At 41.0% G+C, this 22211-nt stretch overlaps 1 protein-coding gene across 1 annotated transcript; it reads right to left on the reverse strand.

The window, feature by feature from the left end:
* Positions 1–3868: 3868 nt before the first annotated feature.
* Positions 3869–21673, reverse strand: KLF5 (KLF transcription factor 5). Its single transcript, XM_031466111.2, has 4 exons — positions 21070–21673; positions 17891–18764; positions 16885–16944; positions 3869–5717 (listed from the first exon to the last, which is right to left on the reverse strand). The coding sequence occupies exons 1-4, from the start codon at positions 21328–21330 to the stop codon at positions 5539–5541; spliced, it is 1374 nt and encodes a 457-aa protein (XP_031321971.2). The 5' UTR covers positions 21331–21673; the 3' UTR covers positions 3869–5538.
* Between the last annotated feature and the right edge of the window lie 538 nt (positions 21674–22211).

Raw genomic sequence — 22211 nt, forward strand, 5'->3', positions numbered from 1 at the left:
ATTCTGAAGATATTTCCATCCTCCTGCCTGAAAGGTAAAGGCTTGGCTCCAGCGTTCCGGGAACCAGATGAGGAGGAGAGGAAGAATGGGCTCCAGCCACCAATATGCACATTTATCCAACTCTCCCGTTTTCTGTTTCCCCCTCTTAACTGGGCCTGTAGTCTACTAACTTAGAGACAGGCCCTCTGTCTTTACCCTCTCCAGAGAATAAGCACATAAACCTCCATTCTTCTGCTGGGGTAGGGACTAGCTGGTTATTCCCAAGTCACAGTGCGTGGGTGTTGGAGTGGGTGGCAGAGGAGACTACGTAATTAACAACTTCTTCGACAAACTGTTAACAATTGGATTTCAGTTCTACTTCTAGAAGTACTTGATGCTACAAATTCCTGAGAGCTTTGGGGATTTTTGTGGGGATTAGAATTAGGTTTGTTCCTAGTTTTCTCCACTGCTACTTTAGGATTTAGCTTTTTCGGTCCTGCCCAGCTGCTTGCCCCTTCTGTCTAGGTTTTCTCAGCTCCCACAACATTGTTGGTATTTCCATCTTCCTTTTCACCGCATCGGTTTATGCCTTGGAGCGAAAAGGACCCTCATGTTAGTGGGGTTTTGAAGGCTACCAAATTAGATGCATGCAATCTACCATTTTTTCCCTAGAAGTCTGTATGAGCATCTTAGTTTCCTATTCAATTCCTTTCACATATATCATCATTTAAATGTCTTTAGTTGCCAAATAACACTCAGCTTTAACATTCATATTCAAGAATATTACCATTTCTATAATCCCAATTGCTTTCATGGGGTGATATGCCCTGAGAGGGACAGATTAAATAAGGAATTGCTGGTTTACAAAGAAAAAGAGAAATTCTGAGTTTTCAGGTAGCCAACTCTTGTAATCACACACAGCTGTCATGCGATTTATTATGCTTTTTTCCTTCATAGCCATGGTTAAAAGAAGTATTAAAGATGGGGTGGGGGTGGGGGGGTGCGTGGGGGGGGGTCTCCTATTGATTAGTTTAAGACTGCAGTAAAGAATCTAACCAAAGATGGAATTTGGTTAACTTCAAAGTGGAGACCAGATTTAGTAATGGAGAATAAAGCCCTGCTTTGTTATGTTTCGGCCCACGAGTTAATCCAAAGAGCTCTGGTGGGCTTAGTTGCAGATAGGAAAGGGGATCTAGCTAGATTTTGAAGAACATTTTTATGTAGACAGGCCAAGTCATGCTTATCTAAGGATTCTCTAATTGGATGCTATGAAGTGATGCACTTAACACAAGCTACAATGTAAGAATGAAATAACAAAATGAAGCAAAACAAAAAACAAGGTAATTTGGGTGAGGGATGAAAAGGAGAATAAAAACTAACCAAAGATAGTTAAAACTCAGAGCATTGCTAACTTGAAGTCAGAACACGTAATTGTGTTCCGGCTAATTTGTATCTGGTGTATTACTCAATTTTTGTCTAGATGGGGTAGCTTACTTGAATGCAGATATTCATTTAATGGACATGCTAATGACCGGCAGTTAAATTATTTGCAGCCTTTGAAAGTGTGGTAGGCACAATTGTCTAAACTAATTTTCCCTTGAAAATGCACTAACAATCTGAAAATCCACAAGGCATTACCTGTTTGCTCACGTTATAATCGGAGCTTCAGTCCCACACCTTATAAAGAATCCAGCACCAATGCTGTATCAACGGGGCAACATGAAGAGGAAATTTGGCGAACATCAGATTGATTCTACCAACGTCAGGGCTGAAACCAGTTCACACAGCACCATAAAGTTATTTTTGACATCTGCTTTAGCAATCAATAAAAACAGGAATACTAAGGCAATCTAAGAAGTGGTGTTTCCTCCAAGGCATTGACAGTCCCAGAAAGAAAAACATATGTGATAGTAGTCAGAAAATAATTCAAATGCTAGCGTGTCATAATGTCTCCAAATGCCAAAGAAGTTCCACTGAGTGTGGTGAAGGAAGACTGAGGGTCCGAACGGAGCTTTGGCAGACAAGGATGTGAACACGTAGCTGGCAAGAGAGCCGAAAGAGCAGCCTACAGAAGGGAGAAAAGGAGCGGTAAGAGGGAGAGAGACTAAGAACAGCCATGCTCTGTAATCTGGAACGAAATGGTATTGAAGAGTTAGGAAGTCGAATACAATTAAGTGCTAGCAATCACATCAAGAGTGGAGGTTTCTACTCAAAAAAACCCCTTAATTTATACAACTGTCAAAGGAATACTGTTCCATCTCTGATGTGTCATTAGACAGACAGAGCTGTCTTTGCTTCAAAAACCTGGTAGCCTCATTTTCTATCTCAATTTCTAGAAATAAACTTAAGCCAAAAAAAATTATGTTTTTCACCCACGAAAGAATGAGGAATTCTGGCTGGGGAATGAACTGTGTGGTATTCGTGAGCTGTTACTTGAATAACAGAAAGGAGTCCCAGAATAAGAGAGGCTGAAGAAACTTTCAAAGCCGAATTGTGTAACTGCAATTTTCTCTTTATCTTCCCATCAGGGATTTTTGCATTTACTGAAAATATATGATAGTGGTAACTGCACTGCAAACTTGGTCCTCAACTTTCACTCTAACTTCCACTCTGAACTTTATCCTAGAAGTTTTAGATTGACAGGATTACTACAAAGATACTAGAGTTCCCATATACCCCACCCCCAGGTTATTTAATACTGCTTTATTCAGATTGCCTCCGTTTCTCCCTAATGTCCTATTTCTGTTCCAGAATCCCATTTCATTTATGTTACATTTAGTCATGTCTCCTTGGGCTTCTCCTGGGTGAGACAGCTTCTCAGATTTTTCTTGTTTTTCACAACCTTGAGTTTTGACTACTGGTTGGTTATTTTATAGTGTCTAGGGATGTCTGGCGTGTTTCTCAGGACTAGACTGGGGTTACGTGTTTTGAGGATGACTGCGGAGGCAAAGTTCCATTTTCATCACATCGAATCAAGGGTACATACCAGGAACATGACTTACTGCTGTTGGTGTGGACCTTAACCACCTGCTGGGGGTGTTTGGCAAGTTTCTGTACCTGTGAAGTTTCTTTCCCTCCCCTCTTGGCCATGCTGTGCTCTTTGGGACAAAGTCACTTCGCACAACCTGCAACTTACAGGGGTAAGAAGTTCAGTTCTACCTCTGAGGGTGGGGAATCTACAAAAGCCGGAATTCTTCTGCAGATTTGCCTCTTTCCTATTTTTTCAACCACTTATGTTAGCATGGACTCTGGGCATTTTATACTTTGGGTTATAATCCAATCCTATTTCATACTGTTGTTCTGACATACCCTCATCGCTGTGGGAATTTTTTTAAGCTGCTTCCTTACTTCCTAATACCGTAAGGTGCTCCAGGCTTGCTTTGGGTTATTTCCTACCTAGGTCCCAGAAACAGCCGTTTCTCTGAGCCCCAGTTCTTTTTACCAGAGAATGGTATTAGACACCAAAGTGCAGGCCCCAAGGTGTGCTGTTGCTAGTGGTTAAAAATCAACTAAGTGTTTTCTCTTTTAAAAAGGGAAAAAAGAAAGCTCAAAACCCAATTCTTGTTTTGTGTACCTTTCATAATAAAACTAGGATACACAAGTTACCTCTATATTGTCTTCAACCAATGATCTTGAAAAGGTAAAGTCAGTATGTTTGTGAAATAACCAGAAAAAAAAATCAGCATTCATGAATTATGCCTGCCTTTATACGTCTAATATTTTTAAAAACAAATTCCTCTCTTTTATCTTAAACAAAAGTAGGTATTGGTTCAGCGTGGGAGCTGGCTTTTAATTCACTGCCCTGATATAAAACAGGCCCTTTTAAATAGCTATGCGAAAGGAACTGACTGATTTTGCTCTTGTAGGGGAAAAAGGCAGGCACAACATGAATCTTTTAGGCACTTTTTATTTTCCAAAAAAAATTGTCGTTTATAGATATAAACATCTCATTCTCTCAAAAAATTCTACAACTATACAGCTGTTTGCTCCATTCTTTGCATAGGAAATGACCACAATACAAAAATAAGAGGGAAAAAGAAGCAAAACAGCAACCAATTTCTGCTTTTCATGTAGGTGTGTCTCCACGTATAAACATCTTGAAGCCTCTTACAAAATATTTACACCGTTTGTCGTCTATTTACACATGTTTTTTAAGAGCAACTTTTCTAACAAACAAAACTATAATTTATCAAGTTATGAAAATTTTCTAAAAAAATTTACTATATTACCACAAAATAAATAAAGATAAACAATATTTTAAAAACAAAATTAAAGTTTCATTTCAATTAAGACCCCTTTTGGCATTTCGCTTATTCATTCTGCCCTTTGGTTAACAGCGTCAGCATCACATAACTATTTTATATTGCATATATGTAGCACTTGCTTCCTTAAGTTTTCAACATGTCATGTATAATTAAAGGCAGACACTGAGTCAGTATTAACAGTAGATTAACTAAACTGCACTGTAATTTAGGTAAAATTACTGTGTCTCACTGTATATTACATGCAAAGTCCACATAGATTGGCATCTAACCGACTGTCCAGCACGAGCAACCATCTCGATATATGAAAACTGCATCATAAATTCAACGTTCCTGTATGTGAAAACTACCTAAGTCCTTCTTTTTAAAAATGATACTGCTTAGCTTATTGTAAGAGGTTTAACTTTTGCAATATTGTAACTATCTTTAAGTTCTTGTGTTCACAATTCATACAAAACGTCATTCATATTTAAAATAAACACTTCGATTTTAATCAGTGCGTGAAATCTGCTTTTGAAGTTCATTTGAATGATTATTATTTCTTCTCCCTAAAGAAATGAATTTGGCAAGGTGTGAAGAGGTATCTTACCACAAATTCTAAATGTAAATGCAGTCATGGTTATTTTCAAAAGAATTACGATTTTTCCCCCAAAAGAATCTTAGAAACGTGTAATAAACCTATAAAGCTGATTTGCATATTTACAAAATTTCATATAGCAAATATAGGCAACTCATATTAAAAAAAAAAAGAAGACACATTTGTTCAATGGCTAATTGTGAATTGCCAGGGACACTGTGCACCTCTAAAGAATTATCGAGTATTGAAAAAAAAACCCTCTGATATCAAGTAAAATCTTGACACACAATCCCATCTTCCTGTGCCTGCCAACCGACTTGTTTACTAAACACTGTCACATTAAACGGTGTTGCTTCAGTACAAACACTACAAACACACCCTGCACCCCCGGCCCCGCTGAGATGTGGCTGCCTGTCTGAGATGATGAGATCTGCTTGGGTGAAGCTGTGTACGTTACAGCAAGCATTCCAGGTTCTGAAAAGGACCAAACACTTTGGTATGAATACAATGTATTCCCTGTTTTCTCAAATATACAAAATATACATTTCCAGTTTTTTGTTTTTGATTCTTTTATATATATATATATATATATATATATAAAGCCTTAACATATATATATATATATATAGAGTTAAGTTTGTAGTTTAAAATTTTGCCAAGTGAGCTGCTGGGCAGCGGTGGGCGATGCGTAGGCATGGTGGTGGCAGCAGTGTTGGCGGCTCAGTTCTGGTGCCTCTTCATGTGCAGGGCCAGGTGGTCAGAGCGGGAGAAGCTGCGGTTGCACACGCCACACTGGAAGGGTTTGGCCCCTGTGTGCTTGCGGTAGTGGCGGGTCAGCTCGTCCGAGCGTGCGAACCTCCAGTCGCAGCCCTCCCAGGTGCACTTGTACGGCTTCTCACCTGTGGCAATGGACCAAGAGGGCGAGGTGAGGGGGCAGCTCGCAAGACTGACACAGGTAGCACTACCTGCCTAGGGATGTCTTTAAAACTCAAGCTCCAAGTGGAGAGGGTGTGGATCCCATGATGAATTAAATAGATGCCCTCAAAGTCATCTAATGAACAGGGTCACGGTTTTGTAGAAGAGCAAGGAAACAGAAATAACAGTATATAAAGAGAAAAGCACTCTGTATGCTTTTTAAAGAATGGAAAAATGAACATTTTAAATGTGCAGGATGAATCAGTGCTTATTTTTTGTAGAGCTCTTGCATATATAAATCTATGAAACTGACTAGATGAGCTTGGGTGGCTTCATCACTACTGTGCGAATAGTTTCTACACCAACAAACCCAGTTGAATTCACGAAGCACTAACGGCTCAAAGATGGCCAAGGGAGGAAGAGCAAACCTGGGAACTACTCAAATCACCAGTACTGTGAATTTAATGGACCACGACTGAGCCCCTTTTCCTCAACAAATTGGTCCTAAATGTTATTAAATTAGCCACACTGAAACAGCCAGCACATAAGTCAGTTCGCTTGAACACGTGGCCTTTCCAAATGGTTATCAGGGCACTCGCTCTTCGAAATTCACTCCAGGACAAACACACATTCACACTTTCAGACTGAAGCAAAACAAAGCTAGAAAAAGATTCAAGTTGAATGGTGTTAAGGCTTTATGCATTTGATGCTTAATAATTCCTTAACCAGATCAGAAAGTCTGGTAACTTCACTTGGGTAAAGTCATGAAACAACCATGATTCTAACATTTGCTAATATATGCATTCAATTCTTTGTAAATGCATTGCACCAAGAAGATGATCAAAATTCATTCCATAAACGACCTGTTAAATGCATATTACGCACAGGCACTGTCCTGAATACTTAGGATGTCCGAGTCACCAAGACAAAAATGCCTGACCTCATGGAGTTTATGTGCAAAAGACATTTTAAAAGCCTCTAATCTCAATCTTCCTGTTCTTTAACAACTCTCTTCACTTAGTGAATTGGTATCTGAGCCACTGTCCAGCCCCTGCAACTGGTATTATTATCAATGTTGTCTAAAGTTTGCTGGTTGCTAATCTTTCAAAACTATTCAGTGTTGGCAGCCCAGGAGGATTCTGCCTATGGTGGCACCCAAAGAAACCCCCAAAGCAAGTTTGGCAAAGGCCAGATTAGCTTCCAACTTCATGCAACTGCCTCAAATCATTGCATATATTTGATATACAAATAAAATTAGTATCACCTCTGGGAAAAAAAACTACTTAATATTTACAATTCATTTTTAACTCCCAGTTTTAGAATTAGTTAATCCTGTTTAACTAAGATCATGTATTCCTCTAAATCCCCAAACCTAAGAATCTCTCACTGAGCATTAACTAGTAGCTCCAGTATTTATGCTTAATTTTGTTGTAATTTTCTATGAATTTCTTTAAGATGAGAGTTGTGAGACACATTTGCATATTACAGTACTGCTGGCTTACTGCTGAGTTTTATATGGATATCACATTAAAACTCTAAAGAGCCAAACTCCTAAATTCCTTTAAAAAAGTGTTTTCTCCTGCAAGGGAAGAGCCTCAGAGTTGCTTTGAACACTGGTTACTTAGTACCACGAAGAAATTCAACTACCTTTCTGCCTGATTTACCAGGATCATATTCAGAAGTTGTAAGAATACACAACTGAGCCCAAATTTTAAAAGACAGTGTCCACATCAACTGAGGTTTCTACAGCTTGTGGTTATTTTATTTTTGCTGCCCTGATGACCTAAATTTATTTAGGACTCTGGCTCCTAAATAAAATCCCGTAAGGTCAAAAAAGAAAAGGCCAGAATAGCCCCTTGAATTTTATACCAATTACTTCCCAGGAGATTTCTCTTTCAACTCCTGTAATCTGCATCCCTGAGAAGACTCTTCTCTCTCCTTTTTGGCTCTGAACCAAGTCAGTTTTTTTGTTTTTGTGTTGTTTTTTTTTTAAATTCTCTTTTTGGTGTCCATCACTACACTCCATTTTAAAAATGCACACTTCAACTCCTGAAGTATTTTTTCCCCCCATAGTAAATTCTAAGAATTTAAGCTAATACACTTAAACCTTTTAAGTACCATAAAGAATAAACTTACAGTCACCAATAATGTTTAATGCACAGCAATGTTTTAAGACTGGTAGAAAATGTGGCTATCATTCTTACAGATGTAAATCAAACAGAAAGAAAACCCTAACTTTCTGCACAAGTGTTTGTTTTTGTTCCTTGTGAAAAATAAATCACAAACACAAACATGTTGGTTAAATACCCTACTGTCATTTAATGGAAAGAGTTATTTCTGATGTCTGAGGCAGGGAAAAAAATTTCCTAAAGGGCACCAATTTTAAAAGAAGTCATTCTAGTCTTTTGAATTGAATAATTAAATTGCAAGAGAACTGAATTTTCAGAGTTTATTTTAGAAACAAGGGACACTAGCCTCTTTTTGTTCACTGTTTTTATTGGCTATGAAGCAATAAACGGCATCAATACTTTTTAAGTTTATTTTACTGATTGGTTGAAAACCGGTAGCCATTTAAAGCTCCTAAAACATTTGGGTTTCGCTCTGAATCTACGCACATCTATAGCTTATTCAGCCAAGAATACAACCAGTGTCTGGACGCTAGTTATGGGGCAGGGCTTTACCATAAAAGCAAGGACAACTGTGCCCCACTTGGGGCAGTTTCTGTGGGATTTGTTCAAGTGTCAACACGGCTCAAGTAAAACACTGTAGAGGAAGCTGGTACCCAATTTCTGGCCAAACAGCAGACTCCAGCCTTTCTTCCTCAGCCAGAAACACTATGCAGGGTACTTCTGGGAAACCAAACTAACTTCCTTTAAGTTATTTCAACAGGATAGAGCTTTCAAAAGTTTAATTGGATTTTTACAGAATCCCTTTCCAATACCACCAATTTAAAATATTTAGTTAAGCCCTTTCAACATCAACTGTATTTTTAAGTTCTCAAGCTGTTAATGCGAAACTTTCCAAAGGCAAAAAAGAAGGAAAAAAGGGACAAATTTGGACAGTGTGAAAAACAAGCTTCAACTTTATCTCAAAACATGTACTTTCTCATCCTATTTTAAAATCACTAGCACTATTAGGAATCCCTAAGCTTATTTAAAAAACGTTAAGTTAAATATGCATATTGTCCATGCTGATACAGTCAGCTAATACATTTTATTAAAATGTTAAGCAGAAACATTACCAGTAGAAAGAGGGAGGGAGCAGACAGAAGCAGACACTGGGCTCCTAATCCAGAATCAGGTACTTATCAGTACTTCATTCAATGGTCACAAGAACTCTGTGAGTTAGGAACAAAACAAGCAGCTCCAGGATGAGAACCCTGGCCTGCCACTGTTCCTACATGGCCGACTTCCCTCCTGCATTAGCAGGCACTAATACACTCCACATGAATGATTTAAGGAACACACAGATACTGTCCACATGTATTTAAAGATTCTAAAGCCACTTGTGAGGGTCAGTTAAGGACTAGCTTAATGGACTCAGGGCAGGGCTTCCACCCCAGACTGCAGGAAACCCACGGCACACCCTGGTTGAGCCAGCCCTCAGAGGAGCCTGGCTTTCCAGGACCCACGGAGCCCTAAGAACTGTTCTGCGCTGGGACTGACAATCCTCCACTATCATCTAACGAAGGCTCTCTTTTACCCCAGACTAAGTGAACCTCAGTGGGTTAGCAGAACATGTTTGTCAAGTGTCTGGAAAGTCTTTAGTGATGAACTAAACAATTATCTATTTTTTCCCTCTGATGAATAGATTAAATGACTTCTGAGTCTACTATAATAGAGCAGGAAAAGTTTCTCTGCTCTGCTGAACACTCTCAATAGACTCAGAGCAAGGCCTTTGCCTAGAATGTTCTACATAGATGCTTCTAACGACAACAACAGAAAAATCATAGATGGAAATAGTCATCTTACAATAGTTACTTTAGGTAACTTTTTCAAAGTTTATTACAGCAAATGTGCACATCTGGCTTCCTTCCTCATGGCTAAACGATAGAGTTAATCAATTATATCAGAGGCCAAAAATCATCAGAATTAAAGTCAGTATTTAGTAAAGGAGGGTGTAATTTGTACTAAATGACTATACTAAGTGACTTGCAAAACACCACAATAAGACTCGGCCTCTGGTCTCAAAGAGCTTAAAATCTACATTCTATTCTGACAACGAAAACAATGCAAACTGTTAAAGTGGAATAAATTATTTCAATAGTCAGCCCTTAATTCTTAGAATTTATGTGTCCTTGAAGCTCAAAATGAGCTCTTATTTCAGGAAAATATTTTCATGCAATTGAATAATAATTAGATCTTTTCCCATCATTAGAGACATGGAATTTGGAGTCTGCAACAGTATATATTCTAATAAAAGGTTTAAAAAAATAGGAAGCATTAATACCAAGATGAAAAAAAAATCATGGGGAAATGAATTTTTAACTTAAAAAACAGATAAAGTAGGATGATTCTGGCTCATTAATTCATACTTTTATATATCCATGCCAGTAATTTTCCATTAGAAAAATCTTTTTATTAAAGGTCACTGAAGCACATCTCCTACCCCTGGCAACAGAAGGGCAGGCAGCTCATTTTAAAGATTTGTAGTATTAGTATTTGCAAAATGCATCTAGTGTTTAGATAAGAGTATCCCTGTCAATAATGTGCCCACATTAAGGAAACTAATTAAAAGGATACATTAAGAAACTCCTTTCTTTCTCCCTGTTGGTCAATTCGTGTTTATCCCTTTCTTTGAAATCTGACTCACTTGATTCCTTCCAGAAAGCCTCAGAACCGTCCGAGAGAGATCATACCACTTCCCTGTATCCCCATCATCTCTTAACTCTGCTCTGAATGACTGACTTGCGCTTGCATAAATACTGCTGAGGGAAGGCTCAAACAGCTGTCTTGTAACTTAACAAGCTTTGAAAGTTCCTCAGAGGCAGGGACGGTCTTCCATTTCAGCTCTATTGCCACATTTCTCCTCACGCACCTTTGGAACAATTGCATTTGGCCCAGGTCTGACCGACTTGGGACTTCTCACTAAGGAAAAGGAGGGAAGGTCTCGTGTGCTTCTAAGATACTGTCTCTTTTTCCCATGGCCCCACCTGCACCAGGGCTTTACCTGGTTCTGTTCTGCGAGGACCACTGAGCCTAACAGTCTGACTAAATGTACACTGAGCTGAGTGGGAACCAGGCTTTCAGAGCCTCTGCAGATGGACTTGTTTGGATCCACTGATTATCCATCCTGAAGCTGTACCAGGATAAGTAAATTCTATGTAAATGAGTTTACTTTTCTAGAATTGGACTGGATGTGATGAACACCAAGCAGTTCTGGAGCCCCTGGTGCTGGCCAAAGGCAACGAGGGAACTGCCGGGGCCAGAGGGCAGAGATGTGCCTGACCTAAAGGGGCCGGTGCGGGCTGCTCAAGGGCGCCAGTCCCTGGCCAGGGACCACCCACCACCTCCAGGCGCCCAAACTCCTCTGCTGCTTCTCCTGGGGGCTCTGGATGAAAACCCCAAGAACCATCCACTATGGTTCAGTGTTAACGAGATACCTACTCTTGAGTCTCCAGACAAAAAGACAACATTCAGATTCACTTTCTTGTCATAAAGCCCAAGCTAAATTTTTTTTTAGAAAGTCAAGTCTTGGTGAAATGCTTTACCTTTTTTTTTTTAATCAAAATGGAAAAACTCTTTTGTATTCACTTTTCTGGCACTGCATGAGAACTAGGTATCCTTCCCATTAATTTGCACTCGATGTGGTTGCCTGGACCAGGAGACCCCCTCTCACCTCTGAACGGTTTGCACTTACAAAGTAGGCAAAAATGGATTCTTCTGCCCAGAAGTCTTTTCATGAAAGTTCCCTATGGTGCACTTCTAAAACGGTAACTCACCCTTCATCAGACTTGTTAGAGATCCTTGAACATTAATAATACAGGCTGACAGAATAAGAATGCTGCTACAGAGATACTTCTACTAAAGTAGGACATTACTTTGTTTCTAATCTTTCACCAGAAAAGATGTAGGGCACGAAGTAAACAGCTACTGCGTTCTATAGAACTAAAAATACCTGCCAAAGTGAAAGCATTTGATGATTAAATTATTGTGCCCCCCCCCTTTTTAAAAAAAGAAAAGCACTGCTCTACTCTCTAACTTCATATAATTGTTTCTCTCTCAACTTCAGTAATTCTATTTAATCCACTTGTGAGCTATCTTGGCCACTGGTTTATAAAAACAAAAGGGAAGAAGAGATTCTCTTTGGAGAGGATCAGTCAAAAATATTTGCTTAATCCAATTCTACTTCTTAACCTTCGATAAGCTTATCATCTCAAACCAAAGTTTAATCAATTCCCTATGTAAATGTTTCTTCTGATGAAAGGACAAGTCCTAGAAGCACCGTTTAGTTTAATCTTTCCAGTGAGTCATTAAAAAGAAATTGTTTCTAAGCTTTCATGCTCATAAATACCTTTCCGAGGGTCTGAACCAACAAATCTCTTTAAGCTGATCTAATATATATAATTATATATTATATTTAAATACATATTTTTTTACATTAACTTGAAATTGTCAATATAAAATCAATTTCAAAGCTGCAAATGAAAATAATTTAAGAATGTTGAACTAGTAACATCCAACACAGGCTAAATGTGATACTTTTTCCTGTAGTTTTCAAGCACAGACTCAAAACATCACTGAGTATTAAATAATTTCATCCTGCAAAACTTTCACCTCTACCAATAACACAGGTTACACATTTAACCAATATTGATCTGTAGATCCAAACTGCATGATCTCCACTGATGCTGATTTTAGCTCTAAATAATTTTCCAAGGAAATGAAGTCCTTCCTATATTTTAAGTGTTTCACTACTTCGCACAGTTCCACTAAAAACGGATTAACTCATATTTAGAACATTCTGAATGTCTTCTTTTTGTGGGAAAGTGCTACAAATAAAAAAATCTATACCTAATATATTCCATGAATAAGTGCAGAGCAAAGAACTAGATAGGAATTTATACCTAAGGATTTCTTAGTCCCCAAATTGAAACTAGAATCAATGCTTAGCAATAAATCTCTAGTAGTAACATTTTAACATAAATGTCATCAGAAAATAAAGTGTTCTACACAGGGAGTGAGGCAGAACAGGGGAATTTACCCCTTTACAAGTAGGCTTGGGCTAGGCATCTTTCCAAGACTTACTGTAGAATTCTTTCTTAAACAAGGAATCCCAGATACACCTTCCTCACTGGCAGATGCTACAGCCCCACCATTCACTTTGTGTTGGCCTGTTATTTGTATGTTTCCATTTTCTTTTGTGGGAGGTTCCCAATTGTCCTTTTCTTGTCAACCCCTGGCAGGCCATCTGGGGATGATCTAGTACACAGGTACCAGCCCGTGCACAGGGTCTGGGTCTCAGGGATACTGGAACCGAGGGTGTGTGCTGCTCAGACTCTGCACAGCTGCTCATTTTCTGCCCTGCTCCAAACAGCCGGGACTGAGAGACGATCTTAAAACGTTACCATACCCAATTTTCCCAGCTGCTTTAGCATATATATACTCTACGGTTAAGTGCAGAGCCACACATATGACTAAAACCACTCAGATTTCAAACATCTGTATGGAGTTCACTATTTATTTTTTCAGACCTCTTTCTTTGGAAAGTACTTTTTACTGAAGTGTAAAAAGCAGCATGTCAACTTACGGTACTCTGAGGCATACCAAGAAACCAGTATCAGATGATAAGAAAGTTTTTCAATTTCTTGTAAATTTTTTTTTGGTATATATAGTCTTAATTCTTTTTCTATTGCATTTGACTTCTTTTGGCCCCAAGCCTATGATCAGAAGTTATTTTAAATCCTCACTATGAAATTAAAGATGCTGGTTGCAGTAGATTATTCCATTAGATTCATGAATCAGTTTAACAGTCACTTTGATTTGTAAGGGCAAAATGGTACATGAATCTTTTGTTTTAAGGTGCTTGGGAGCTTTTAAAAGATGGCAAGGGGTATGGCCCCTTGTACACATCATGGGGCTGATGCAATTTCTGTAGAATGTTCACAATTAAACGTTATTAAAAGTACAACTATTTTTATTTAGAAATACACACTTCTTGACACTGTTGCCTAGAAGTAGCTATAATTATTTCTGACTAGAGGCATGACATGCATACACACACTACAAACAACACACACAAGCACCCACACACCTATAAGGGATACCTCTACAGGCCTGTAACTATGTTACCATATGTATATAAAGACATAAGTGAAGTTCAATTTTTCCTAGAATATATGCAACACCCATTTCAGGTATTTTGTTGACCATACAAATATAAAACTTTGTATCATTTGTATATTCTTTCTGAATAAAGAAATCAAAGTGTATGAACTTAGAAAAAGTTGAATGCTATGAGACTTATGATTTAAGAAATTGATTATTTTCTACTTTCATACCATTTTTTTTTAAAAAGTCTTGTTTTCGAAAGACTATTTCCTTATGTTCAATTTGCAAGTCAAGTCAAGCAGCATTTACAATCTAAAAATCCAGAATAAGCAATTAAATAGAACTCAGCCGTAGGTTGTCTCAATTGCTTAAATCATTTTTAAAACATAAGGTAACTTGACATTTTTAAGCAATTACAATTATATTTCAAAGAAATCCTAGGGTGCTTCACATTCTGCCTACAAAATGACAATGATTTAAAGAGTAATTTTTTCATATCAAATCCAGGATCAACATTCCCATATAAATTGTTGTGAAAGTCCCCTAATCAACTGCCGAGGTGGAGGTGGGGAGAGGGAGCGACAAAGAAAACAAAAAAGCTATTACATGAGAAGTTATTTAGAAATACCTGGGCCTTAAAAGGGAGAAGGAGAAAAAAAAAAAAAAAAAACTCTGCTGGCTTCAGATACATTCATTTAAAAACAACAGGTGGGGTGGGGAGGATGCAGCGAGAGAGCCCAGGTAATTTTAAAAGGCATTGTCTAGAAACTAGAAATGAGGAGAAAACAACCTCAATACTCTATGATTACCCAAGAACGGGTTTAGCCAGATGAGCAAGTCTGCTGCAAACCCTCCCCAAGGCACCTGAAAGACTATCAAACAAAACTTTATTAAACTGGATTACAGGGTCTCGCTCATTCGAGGTTGATGGCCACGCATTTATGATTAGGTGAAAAAGTCGATGCAGGGGACCCAAACTAGACCGAGGTCCTCGTTTTGGCTTGTTTGTTTTATTAGCACAAGCATTGTTAAGACAACCCACTATTAGATTTCTTTGCCAGCAGGTCAAGTTCCAGAATCCCAGGTCCAAGCATTCAGAGCACTAAACCCCGACGGGGGTTGCGAGGCCACTCAGATATGCTCTGACTGTGTCCCTGTAATAAGCAGTTGATTACATCGTTATATGGAATTGCACGCCTCTTTTATTAGGGGACTTTAACCTCAGGAGAAACGTGTTTCCTCCAACCTATCTCCCGTTTCAAGGACTTCCAAAGAAGGAAAAAAAGCAATAGTTCTGAAGTTATTTCCTCTTCCCCTGAATCAGACTTCAGGTAAAAGCCCACTTTCGATGTTCCCTTCCTTACTATAAGGTACATTCTGTAAAAGGACAGTTTAGTATTTCTAGGTGGAATGTTTTCATGGCCTTGTCATTTATATTTTGAAAACTTCAGATTGAGTTTTATATGCTTAATGGATCTCTGTTTAACCATAAATATAACCTCTGCTGTGAGCTGCTTAGGTAGGATCTCTCCTTTTATATCACCAATTTGTCTCTATCTAAAGACTTCAGGCCCAAACAACCCATTCACTTTGCTGGTGACTACAGATGTCTTTTCTTTAAAAGCAATTTCTCAGAACACTCTGGAATCTACCACACTGTCGCCAACACTATTTGGATTTTAATAAGTAGTGCTTGTCACTGGGGTATCAAGCAATACTTCCTAACATGCACGCACAGTGTCTGCGTCCATCTTCTATCTCAGCACTGACCTTTGTTCAAAGGCTTTTACTTTTTAATGCAGCAGTTAGAGATAACTACTTCATTTATCAAAACTCAATTTCCATAGTAACATCTAGCCTGGGGAGATTCAAGTCCTCGCACTAATCCAACAGCCCATTCAAAGGAACTGTTGAATACTTCGGTTTCCATAGCAATGATGGAATAAAACATTTTGCTAGGTCATTGCTTTTATTAGCAAACTTATTCTTTGAACTTTAAGTTAAGGCTGCATTTGCTGGGAGGGGAAAAAAAAAAAAACAACACAACCACTTTCCGTAGGTTCTTTCCTTTAGGGCTGTCCTTTTAAGAAAATCGCAAATAGTAACCGTACTTGCAAAGTCTTTGGGTATTTGGGGGTTTTTATGGCATGCCCTCTAGTCTAATCACCCTAAAATGGGTTCTGATGTCAAGTCTTAAAATTTAAAAAGCATATTAAAAGGATTGTATGCATCTGACAAAGTACCTATTTATAAAATTACAGGGGCTCAACATTTTAAATACGGAGATACAAGGTGGAATAAGGATAAAATCTCTGGCTCTGGCGTGTATAAGATATGGGCTGGGTAGGGTTGGGTGGAGAGTAACTTTTAAACCACGACCCCAACATTGCCTAATTTTACCACTCTGCAATTTCCACGCAAGCACAGAAAACATGCTAAACACAGGTACAGGTGAAACTAAACATACTGTACTGAGCATGCCAAATGGAGAGGAATGCAGTGTTTGATATAATTTTATAGAAGCCAACTGATTTGTTACAGAGGGAGAAAACGAGTTACATTTTTTTTTCCTTCAAGACAGGAATAGCAGCGCCATTAAGGTTTTAAAATCCATTAGTAAACATCGCTGTTTGTGTTTTGGGGCAATTAATTCTACGTAGGGTGACAGGACAAGGCCTTAGTGAGAGAACATCGGCCTTCCTGGAACCAGACTTTTTTCTCTGAACTGAATTTTGAGCCCAGCCTGTGCTGAAATGGTAGGCCATTAAAAAATAAAAGTTGACAGAAGAAAGAAGAGATCAAACACGTGCTGGCTTTTAAAAGGATGAATACCACTTATACTATTTACACAACTCCCAGAATTAACAAGAAAATTACATACCAGTATGAGTCCTCAGGTGAGCTTTTAAATGAGAAGACTTTGTATAAACTTTGGTGCAGCCTGAAACGAAGAAGAAACACCTTGTCATTCTGGAGATCCTTTTGAAATCTTTACATTGGATGATTCAGTGTTTAAAATCTGGCTTTAAAGCAGAAATCTCTCAGGCAAGATGAGATATTTGAAGCTTCAGTTTTAAGAGCTGTAAAGAGTACTCCCCTATTACCTTATTAAAGGTATAAAGTGATTTGCTTTATGTATCACTTGAGCAGAAAGAACAGAGACAATTGAGCCAAGCTACACATGGGAAATTTGTGTTTATACCAGAAGGTGCTTTATGCTAGTAACACATACTTCAGTGATTTAAAAAATGTTAATGGCTCTCGAGCTGACAATGTCAAACCATTATCTGAGATGACTGCAATTTTCTGTACTCCTACATTTCTTGTTTTCATTTTTTCATTTCATATGTCATGCCATATCACGTACCAGTCAATAAATTATACCCTGTATTAATCATAAACTAGCTGATGCCAGCAACTGGTAGATACATTCATTACCATCATCAATTTATATTTTGGGTCACGTATCTTGTTCAAGAACGGGTGCTCGTATGCTACCAGAACTATCCTTGAAATCTACTCTGTAGGTAGTTATGTAATCTCTTTTTGGGGTACTTAGAATTAAAAACTCCTATGTAGATTGTCACAGGGAACAAAGTCAATGGAGCCAAACGCTAATGTATTTAAATATCAAAGAGAAAAAAGTCCAGAGTTACTTTTTTTCCAGAATATCTCAGCTGCTTTAACACATCAAATAAGCAATAGGTAACTGAATGGTCACAGACTGGGATGTGCAGATAACAAAGTAGGGGAATTTTTTTTGTTGTTTTTAACTGTCAAGCCCTAGTTTCCTGGGTAAATTTAAAACCTGAGGTTGCAAAAGGCATGCACTCAGAGACAAACACTAAATACACGTATTGATATTCCAACCAGGGAGGACCACGTACCCGGGTAATCGCAGTAGTGGATGCGTCGTTTCTCCAAATCGGGGTTACTTCTCCTATTGTATCTGACAGGCTGGATGTTCTGCGAATTAACTGGCAGGGTGGCGGGTAAATTTGGATTATGAATTGCCAGTTTAGAAGCAATTGTAGCAGCATAGGATGGAGGTGGGGTGAGATTCTGGAGCATCTCTGCTTGTCTATCTGGGCTTCCAGGCTCTGAACTTGGTGGTGACGGGGGGAAGTAAGTGGCCTGCTGGGGAAGAAACTGACTTGGCATTGTGTATGTGCAAGGGGGCATGCTCTGGAATTGCTTCATCGCAGTCTGTGGGACGGCAGAGGTGTGGGTGTTCAGGCCCGCCATGGCGGCTGACATAGAAACATTCAGCGTGTCCATCACTGCCGTCTGGTTTGTAGAACTGGGCATATCTAGATCCGGTGTATTCAGGAGCTGGTACAGGTGGCCCTGCTGGGGAGGGACAGAAAGATGAAGATCGGGTGTAGGAAGTTCTTGTTTGATGAAAATGTTGTTCACCTCTGGAGCTGTGGTCTGGTGGGAGCTGAATATACTGGTGAACTCGGGGAGGGCTTGGGTTGGGGCCGGAGGAGGGGCAGTCGTTTCACTCTGGTGGCTGAAAATGGTAACAGGTTCTGTCTTGATGTGTGTTACGCACGGTCTCTGGGATTTGTAGAGGCCAGTTCTCAGGTGAGTGATATCAGGGAGGAAGACATTCATGTTGATACTGTAAGGTAACCCCTCGCTGTCAGTGAAGAACTGGTCTACGACTGAGGCACTGTCTCGTCTATACTTTTTATGCTCTGGAATTATAGACACTGGAGGAAGCTGAGGTGCCAGATACTTCTCCATTTCACATCTTGTCTAAAAAAGAAGAGACACAAACATGTATAATCCACCCAATTCATCATCTCAGGAAGGACAAACTGTGCTTACTAAAAGTTCCCCCAACAATCCCTGTGAAAAGTACTAGGGTGAACTCCTAAGTGTTGCTTATAAACATATCAGGTTTATTTGTCAATTGTGTAACACAACCAGTTCACCGAAAACCTTACGAAACTTTGTATAACAAGCACTTGGTAAAATAGCTTACGATCAACCTCGGACAAAAAGTGAAAGAGACAAATCAAGGGGAAAAAAGGGAAGCAAACAGAAAAAAATATTCCTTTCTGATGCAATAATAAAGTATACTTCATTATCACTCACATACAAGCAGCAGTCCCTGCCCATTGCAGCTAAGTTTGCAACTGAAATACAGCACTGTATACTGCCAAACGACCTCAATTCCGTTCATGTCCTATACATAAGTTCAATGTGTTTTAAGAAAAAAAAAAAAAGAAAGAAACCTTAAAAATAATATTGGAAAGTTTTTTTTTTTTTGCTTGGATAGACATTGCTGAAATATTTAATATAAAACATATTCCTTGGCTATTTCAGTGCCTTTTCCAGTTTATAGTTCAACGGAAACAGTATCTTGAGCAAAACATAGTATCCCCTGAAAAGAACAATTTCACATTCACCATTTGATCTAAATGTTGATTTTAATCAGCAGATTCTGTAATTGGTTAATATGATAATGAAATGTTCCTATTCATATCCCTATCTAAAACAGATCTTTAATTACCTAGGGGAAAACCATTCCCTTGGTAGAGTGGTGCTAAGGGGCCCGTGGGTGGGGAGAGGCTGGTATCGCCAGCACAGTCATCAGCAAAACATCTATCGTGTCCTCCTCAGTGGGTCAATGCTACATTCCCCCTCACTCTGTAAAAAGCTCAGTCATCCCTGAGTCTCCGTGTCTTCCCAAGTAGAAAACTGACAAATAACCAAATCGTTTTCAAATGAAGATTTTTTTTTTAAGAACATAATTCAGTTTGTAACTAGTCTTTCCGGTCTTTTTGTGGCTATCTTCTTTCCTAATACAACATAAACTTTTAAAAAACCTTAACATTGAAAGAAAATTTCAAAAGAAAAACAAAAAACCCAACTAGATGCTCATAGAACTATTAACCTTGGCATCCTCACCAGTGAATAATACAGCCATTTTTTTGCTACTTCTTAATTTCAAAAGTGTTTCCTTTCGGACCTGGTATCATGGATACAGACCGGGTTTCCTCATAGACACGGATTTAAAAATAAAATTTAACGCTCTAGTCCTGAGTCACATCTCTGACAAATGCCACTGCCCTTTCACAGCATGGCGACACTCGCAGACCCCCCGGAGTAGGAGGGTAGCAAATACACAGTATACCATGGGGCTATTAAATGGAGCGTCTTGAAATAAACCGAACTAAACCCTTTCGTGCACTTCGCTCCCATGGTGGTTAGTGGTTGCTGATTTTAGCTCTTCCAGCTGTTTGCATGTGGGTATGTTTCCAATTTTTTTTTTCCTTGGGACAGGCTAAAAGTCCCGGGAAGTTTTTTCTGGGCTATATGACTCCCTGCGTGGGCGAAAGAAACAGGCGGTTGCTCTAATTCGGCTGCCGGGCAAGTGTAAAAGCCAACTGCCAGCTTTCAACGCGGCTCCGGGAGGAAATTTACGCGCACATGAAGAAAACAACACCACCCCCCACCCCGATCTTTTTTTGTCTTTCTTTTTAAGGAAAAATAAGAGCTCCAATATCACCTTAGCCTTTCTAACTCCCGTTTCCCAAAGGCAGCCCACGATCGCGTCTAAAGCAGGTTGAGCCAAGACGTAGGAAACTAACACCCCAAGGGGCCTCCCTCCAGCACCCCGACTTGTGTTTCCACCGAACCCGAGACCAGGTGAGACAGGGAGGTGGGTGGGACCTCCAGGGCCAGGGCAGCGGGAAAGTGGGGATTAAGGCGACACGGGGAACTGAAGTCAATCCGGGCGGGAGGTACGAGGTTTCATCCCCCAAATGAAAGAAAAACAACTAAGGTGCGTGTGAGCACCAGTTCCCTCCTTAACCATTCCCGGGCACGGCCAACAGGGCAGATTCCTCTGGGACCCCCTTCTTCGGTTCCCCCCACCTTCTCCCGGAGAAATGCGAGTGTCCAGGCCAGGAGGGCAGGGCGGGGCTGCCCCCGGCCTCGGTTCGCCCCGACGAGCGCCCCAGCCTGGAGCGGCCCCTGTCGCCCGCGCGTCGCAGCGGCGGGACACGCCCGAGCCCCGGGAGGGAGGAGGAGGGAGGGAAGCTGCTCTTCCTACCTGGACCAGCTCCTCGGCGGGCAGCCGCGGGCCCGCAGCGGGCGGCGGCGCGGGCTGCGGCGGCTGCGGCGGCGCCGGCTGCGCCTGCGGGTGGTGGTGCGGGTGCTTCAGTTCGTCTCCAGGGAAGAGCGCCGCGTCGCGGGACGGGTTCGCGGCGCCCAGCACAGGCTTGAGCTGTGCGAACACAGGCTCGTCCTGCGGGGCCGGCGGCTGGGGCACGGGTCCCAGGCGGGCGCTCATGGTCAGCACCCGCGTAGCCATGGGCACTCGGTGGGGGGCGGCTCCGGGCGCGGGGCGCGGGTCGAACGCGCTTCCCTCGTCGCCCACGCTGGCTCCGACCGGCGAGATCGGAGCGGGGCGGCGGGCGGAGAAGGGGAGGCTCCGGGCAGACCCCTCAGCCAACCGCAGACGCGGTTTTCGAAGGCGCGCACGAAAAGCCAAACTCTTCCGCTCCGCCACGCGTAAACGCCGACGTCCTCCGGGAGGCCACTTTCTCCCGCCCCGCCCCGCCGCGCTCCCTTGCTCCCCGGAGCCCGCTCCCGCCACTGCCCGTCTCCGCGAGCAGTCTGCGAGCGCGCGTACCTGCCCCACGACTACTGACACTTGACGCCCGCCTCTATTTCACCCAACTCCGAGTGGGCGGGGCCTGCCAGCCAGACTGGCAGCGCTCCGGCGAATCCCGAGGCCCCGAGGCCGGCTGGGCCGGAGCGGCTAAGCCTATGAGAAGGAAGAAACTCGCCCAGGGCCCCGCCTCCGTGGGGCGGACCGCACCCCTCTCGGGCCACGAGCTTCGCGCGCAGGGCGGCCGCGCAGTTTGTACACAAGTTCTCTGACAGATTGGGCTGGCTGGGCCGGGGGCGGAGGGAAAGAGAGAAGCGGATGGAATCTGGGGAAGAGAGGGAATTCGGGTGGAGACGTGGAGGGAAATCTCTTCGGACTGTTCTCTGCCAGGATTAAGGAGAGAGTTCTGGACGTCTTAGGTGTTGTGCAAGGACCTGAAATTCAAAAGCTGAAACCCAGAAGGCAGCTAGGTGGGGCGCTAAGAGTTTGGAGAGATTTGTTTAATGAGTGTGTATTTTTAAATATATGAAATGTTCTTTTCTTTAGCGGAAAACTAGGGGCAGTGTGATAAACAAATTTAA

The sequence above is a fragment of the Camelus dromedarius genome, chromosome 13 (genome assembly GCF_036321535.1).
Source record: "Camelus dromedarius isolate mCamDro1 chromosome 13, mCamDro1.pat, whole genome shotgun sequence".
NCBI classification, from domain to species: domain Eukaryota; kingdom Metazoa; phylum Chordata; class Mammalia; order Artiodactyla; family Camelidae; genus Camelus; species Camelus dromedarius.

Bases quoted from the DNA above. Each gene is read 5' to 3' on its own strand.
- KLF5 (XM_031466111.2), bottom strand. From the start codon at position 21,330: ATGGCTACGCGGGTGCTGACCATGAGCGCCCGCCTGGGACCCGTGCCC. The intron at 18,765-21,069 runs GTAGGAAGAGCA...CTTCTTTTTTAG, and splicing joins CCGCCGAGGAGCTGGTCCAG to ACAAGATGTGAAATGGAGAA. The intron at 16,945-17,890 runs GTACGTGGTCCT...TCTTCGTTTCAG, and splicing joins CCACTACTGCGATTACCCGG to GCTGCACCAAAGTTTATACA.